This window comes from Cebus imitator, unplaced genomic scaffold (assembly GCF_001604975.1).
Source record: "Cebus imitator isolate Cc_AM_T3 unplaced genomic scaffold, Cebus_imitator-1.0 Scaffold102, whole genome shotgun sequence".
Classification (NCBI taxonomy): domain Eukaryota; kingdom Metazoa; phylum Chordata; class Mammalia; order Primates; family Cebidae; genus Cebus; species Cebus imitator.
The window spans coordinates 936,539-942,162 of NW_016107417.1; the positions used below are offsets into that span (position 1 = coordinate 936,539).

At 59.7% G+C, this 5,624-nt stretch overlaps 1 protein-coding gene across 3 annotated transcripts; it reads left to right on the plus strand.

The window, feature by feature from the left end:
- The first annotated feature begins 853 nt into the window (after positions 1-853).
- On the plus strand, positions 854-5,325 carry CABP2 (calcium binding protein 2). 3 transcript variants are annotated; one of them, XM_017537329.1, is made up of 7 exons: positions 854-1,184; positions 1,744-1,918; positions 2,421-2,451; positions 3,229-3,363; positions 4,170-4,243; positions 4,354-4,501; positions 5,127-5,325. In XM_017537329.1, the coding sequence occupies exons 1-7, from the start codon at positions 1,129-1,131 to the stop codon at positions 5,150-5,152; spliced, it is 645 nt and encodes a 214-aa protein (XP_017392818.1). In that variant the 5' UTR covers positions 854-1,128; the 3' UTR covers positions 5,153-5,325. The 3 variants fall into 3 exon arrangements, with proteins under 3 accessions (XP_017392818.1, XP_017392819.1, XP_037597599.1); XM_017537330.2 differs by having other exon boundaries at positions 1,040-1,184; positions 1,744-1,914; XM_037741671.1 differs by lacking the exon at positions 854-1,184 and having other exon boundaries at positions 1,842-2,451; positions 3,229-3,384.
- The last annotated feature ends 299 nt before the right edge of the window (positions 5,326-5,624 follow it).

The following is a 5,624-nucleotide window of genomic DNA, read 5'->3' on the forward strand; positions in this document are numbered from 1 at the left end:
AAGAGAAGCAGGGACCTGGGCCACACTTGCGGCCGCCCACCAGGCCACTCTCCCACAGGACTGGGGAGGCCAGACGGGGACAGTGTCCCTCAGCCAAGAGGAGGTGCCACGCCCTCATCTCCATGGCCCAGCCCCAGGGCCCAACAGATGGCAGCCTCCCCATGGGGGACCCCAGCCCCTCCAGGGACACTCCAGAAACCAGCCAGGCCCTTGGCAGCCCAGCAGCTACCCGGCGACGGGCGCTCCTCCGGGAGCTGGAGGCCCAGGTGCAGGCAGCCTACGGGCAGGTAATGCGGGCAGGGGGTGAGGGGACCAGAAGCGAACAGCAGGGACCCCACACCCCAACCGGGGGCTCCAGAGGACAGACCCAGGACTCAGTCTAGGGAGGAGGCCTGGAGGCACAGGCCAACCGGGGGGGTCTCTCAGGTCGGCAGGTCTGGGGTGGCTCCCCTTCCCCACCTCCGCCCACACCGAGCCCTGCTGCTGCCCACAGCACCAAGTCAGTTCCCTTCTGCTCCTCACCCAAGGGCAGGGCACCAGTCCAGGCAGGGGGTGCCAAGGGCAAGCAAGTGAGGAGCCCAGGGCACAGCTAGGGTCCTGCAGGGAGAGACAGGGGCTTCCTGGGCTGGGCCAAGTGGCTGCCTCCGTGTGGGAGGGCCTGCGTCTCCATACCAACCGGAATCTGTGCCATTCAGAGGGCCTAGCTCACCCTGGCACACTGCGTGCCTGCCTTCCTCCTCCTGGGACCCAGGCCCTGCTTCTGAAGACATTAAATCTCCACTGATTGGGAGAGATTAGAGGCAGGGGTGGGGGAGGTGCTGGAGAAACGGTGTCTGGAAGACCCTCGGGAGGCAGCCTCGGGAGACTGCACTCTCCAGGGGGCCTTGGGCTCAAGTGGCCCCCCTCAGCAGTGGAGACGCTCAAAGATAATCCGGGATTAGGACCCAAGCCCCGGGCCCAGGTTCCCCCGCCTGCCCACCCGCCCCCGATCTTCCCCACAAAACCCCAGGAAAATCCCCGGCAGTACTCCAGGCTCTCACTGGGAGCAGCTGGGGGCTGGCAGGAGTCCGAGAGCAGCAGCATCCGCCGAGGCCCAGCCCGGGCCACCCCCGGGGTTCCAGGCCTGGCATGGTTCAGAGCCCATGGGGAACTGTGCCAAGCGGCCCCAGCGCCGGGGGCCTAAGGTAGGAGGGGTCAGGGAAGAAGCCCAGGCCAGGAGGCCAGGATGGACCCTGAGGGTCAGAAGGGATGGGCAGAGCCCTGTGAGGGCCGGGCAGGGTTGGGGGCTGCCCACTGCCCCAGGTGGAGATTTTTTCCTGGAAGCCATAGCCTCTGACATCCTGATCTTGGCTTCTACAGACCGCTGGGTCTCCCATGCCAGGCTCACCAGGTCCCCTAGCTGCCCGCCCAGCTACCCCGCCCCAGCTGCAGATCCCACTCCCTGCTAGCCAGGCTCTGGGAGACAGAGCTGGGCATAAGGTCCCGCTCTGCCGCTGGCTTTCTCAGTGGCCTTGGCCAAGTCCCTTGCCTTTTCTGGTCCTCAGTTTGCCCAACAGAACAGTTAGAGGAGTGACTCTTTCAACCTAAAGTGTTCATGGGTGAGGGTCCTCTGCCCTCCAGCCCCTCCTCTACTGTCCCGTGACGGGCTCCAAAGACAGGAGCGGCTGGGGAGAGGAGTGGGGAGGGCTGGCAGGCCTGGAGCTCAGTGGCCACTACCCCGGCTCACACCCAGCTCTGCTGCAGGACCCCTGGCAGTGGCTCAGCTCCCCATCAAGGGGCTCCTGCCCCAGCCCCAGCTCCAGCCCCAAGGAGCAGAGGGGCCCCGGGCCGGGCGTCCAGGGTTACTCGGTGCTCAACAGTCTGGTGGGGCCTGCCTGCATCTTCCTGCGGCCCAGCATCGCCGCCACCCAACTCGTATGTATGGCCACTTGCCCACCAGCCCGCCTGCCCTTGCCCCTCGCTTTGCCTCTCCTGCAGCTGGGGGGAAGAGGATTGAGTGGGAACATCAGAGCAAAGCCACACAGATCTGGGGTAGGGGTGCAGAGCGGGGAGAGAGAGCGATGACTCCAGAAACGGAAGAGAGATCAACAGTGACACTGAGGCTGGCAGGGCTACATCTGAGGTTTTGCCCAAACCCCAGATACACCACAGCAAAGGGAGCCCCTGCCCCAGAAGAGGGTGACAGAGTAGGTGGGGACAGCCTGAGGAGCCACCTGGGCAGCAGCAGGGAAGGGGGCACCTGGTCACCCAAGCCAGTGAGCGGGACTGGGTGGGAACCAGGGCTGAGCAGTCAGATAGACACAGGCCCTACATGTGCGTGTTGGGGGCAGGGTTGGGTAGGGAGCCCCCTGAGAAGCAAGAAGGAAGGGTGCAGCCATCAGGAGCAGCAGGGAACTCCTAACCCCTCTGTGCCCCTTCAGGACCGGGAGCTGCGGCCCGAGGAGATTGAAGGTAAAGGGTTGGAGAAAGAACTGGTTCCCTGGAGGGGAGGTGGGCATGGGGTGGGGATGCAGGGTGGGGGGGGCATCAGGTGGGGGCCTCAGTGTTTCCAGGAGGAAGTAGGAGCAAGAAGGCTTCAGGGGACCAGGTCAGGGAAATGGGGACAAGACTGAGCAGGGAGGGGATGACAGACCCCCACCGAGCTGTCAGTTCCTTGGTCTCACTGACCAGGCAGGTGACAGGGCCCCTTTTATATCTGTTCATTCAGCTGACACTTTCAGGTGCTCACTGTGTGCCGGGCCCTGGCTGAGTGCTGGAAACATGGCCCGGTAGATAGATACGGCCCATGCCCTCTGGAGACCAATGTCAATTAGTCAGCTACAAGTACAAATGGTGCACATGCTCTCCAGGAAAGGAACGAACAGGCCAGGGGAGGCCACATGTAGAGGGACAGCTTCCTTTAGTAGGCGACATAGAACCAAAGAGGAAGGAGGAGAGTGAGGAAATCTCCAAAAGGTCAGGATTTGTTTCCCCCACTTTCTTTTTCTTCCTTTTTGAAAACTTTCACTGCTGTATCCCCAGTGCCTAGAGCAGAGCTTGGCACATGGTGGATGCTCCTCAAGTATTTGCTGAAAGAAATAACAGGAACAGCACATGCAAAGGCCCTGAGGCAGCAAAGAGAATCTGACGTTCAGAAGGAGGGATGACTGGACCAAGGGAGAAGCGTAGGCTGGTCCAGGCCAGGGTCCGGAGGATGCAGGGAAGGACTGACCCCACCCTGCCTGGTAGAGCTGCAGGTCGCCTTCCAGGAGTTTGACCGAGACCGAGACGGCTACATTGGCTGCCGGGAGTTGGGGGCCTGTATGCGGACCCTGGGCTACATGCCCACCGAGATGGAGCTCATCGAGATCTCACAGCAAATCAGTATGTGCCTCAAACCTGTCCGTATCCCCAGTCCTCCAGATACCCCAGCAAGACCCTGGAAGCCAAGCAGTCCAAGCACAGAGGTGGCTGCATAGGCTGTCCCCAGAGCCCACGACCTGGGTCATTCTCAAGGCAGGCTTTGCCTCTGGAGAATCTCACCAGCCTCTAGGAGGCGGGCATGGCAAGGACTGAGACCCTCATTTTGCAGATGAGGAAACTGAATGGTCAAGTGACTTGTCTAAGGTCACACAACAAGTTCCTTGGAGCCAGGACTTGAACCCAGCCGAACTCTTCAGGAAAATTAAGGAAAGCTCCAGGAAGTTTTTATTGAGATGGAGTCTTGCTCTGTTGCTGAGGCTGGAGTGCAATGGTGCAATCTCAGCTCACTGCAACTTCCGCCTCCCGGGTTCAAGCAATTCTCCTGCCTTGGCCTCCTGAGTAGCTAGGATTACAGGTGCCCACCACCACACTTGGCTCATTTTTGTATTTTTAGTAGAGGCGGGGGTCTTGCCATCTTGTCCAGGCTGGTCTCAAAATCCTGACCTCAGGTGATCCACCCGCCTCAGCCTCCCAAAGTGCAGGGATTACAGGCCTGAGCCCCCGCACCCACCAAAGAAGTTTTGAAAGTGGTTTTCCTTTCACTTTGGGCCAAATTTGTGCCTTGTTTGGAGGGCGATTTCCATTGGGAAATACAGATGACCTAGGCTTTGGGCAGAGAGAGAGGGAAGGATCCATTCACAAAGAGAGGGCAGAGGGCAGAACAGGGTGGGGCAGGGGTCTCTGATGCCCTGGGTCGGGACCCCCAGGTGGCGGGAAAGTGGACTTTGAAGACTTCGTGGAGCTGATGGGCCCCAAGCTGCTTCGGGACGCCTTCCGGGAGGTGCGGCCACTGGGGCTGAGGGCGGGCGGGGCTGCGTGTCTGCCGAGAGTGAGGGGCTGAGCGGGTGAATGACTGTCAGTGACCCGACGCCACGACCAACGCCGCCACAGTTTGACACCAACGGGGACGGCCGCATCAGCGTGGGCGAGCTCCGGGCAGCCCTCAAGGCCCTGCTCGGGGAGCGCCTCAGCCAGCGGGAGGTGGACGAGATCCTCCAGGATGTCGACCTCAATGGGGACGGCCTGGTCGACTTCGAAGGTACCAGATGCCACACTTAGCAACATAGCCTGGAGGGCTCCTCCAGATAAGAAACCGCACAGCAAGTGCCAGCACTGTGCACCAGACCCTGTGCCACGCACCCCCATGTCCTCTCCTAGTTAACCATCACGGAGACCCCGAGAGGAAGGAATTGTCATCCCCATAGGCAGGAGAAGAAAGTCCACTCTCAGGAAAGCCTAGGCACTTAGCAAAAGCAAGTAGATGGAGCCAGCGTTTGAATCTGGGCAGCCTGATCCAGAACCCAGCTCTTCCTCTATGCTGCATTCCCATAAAGGGGAAAATGATTAAATAACAATAAGAAGCCAAGGAAAATTACTATGTGGAAATACATTCCCATAAGCAGAGCCCAAAGTTACTCCTGAGCTTCCTAGCCGTCAAAGCAAAAAAGGAAAACAAGTTTCGTTACAAGAGTTTGTTTGTTCTTTCCCTCATAAGACAAAGCCTCCTCTTCCTGGCCCTGAGGCCTATTCTCTATCAGATCCAGGGGATGCCCTTGAAGACCCTCCCCCTCAACCACACTCCCACCTGCCCCAAGGCCTGCAGATGGCCTCACTCCTAGTGCAGTCCAGAGAGCAGACCCAAAACCTTGGCTTTGTCCTGGCAGAGTTTGTGCGAATGATGTCTCGCTGAGCCTGTACGGAAGCTGGAGGCAGCAGACAGGACTCAAGGACCACAGCCTCTGCCTACTAGCACATCCCTTGAAGCCCATCATCGCCTCCAGCAGGGATCCTCCTCTCCCCAACCCACCTGTGTGCAGTGCCCTTGCCTGCTCCTCCAATAAAGCCGCCTGGCCTCGTCTCTGTTTCTCTGACAATAAAGTTTCTCCAAGCCTGGAAAATGGCTTTTGCCTCTCATGCGCTCATCCTAGAGGCTCCAGTATTTGGCCCCCAAAATCAAGTCCTGGGGCTGTCCTCTTGGATCACAGCCCCTTCCATCATGAGCTCCGGAGAGGCGGGGACCCTCTCCTCTTCCTCCCTGGATCCTGGACCCAGCCCAGAGCAAGCCAGGAAACATCCCTAGGAAGTAAACAGAACCTTCTTGTCCGGAGCTCAGGCATGTGTTGGCCTCCAGTTCCTGCTGCGTATCCTGAGAACAGCTCCTG

Coding starts and splice junctions, on each gene's coding strand:
- CABP2 (XM_037741671.1), top strand. CDS start 1,917: ATGTATGGCCACTTGCCCACCAGCCCGCCTGCCCTTGCCCCTCGCTTT. Junction 3,385..4,169: donor TATGTGCCTCAAACCTGTCC/GTATCCCCAGTC, acceptor CGGGACCCCCAG/GTGGCGGGAAAGTGGACTTT. Junction 4,244..4,353: donor TTCGGGACGCCTTCCGGGAG/GTGCGGCCACTG, acceptor ACGCCGCCACAG/TTTGACACCAACGGGGACGG.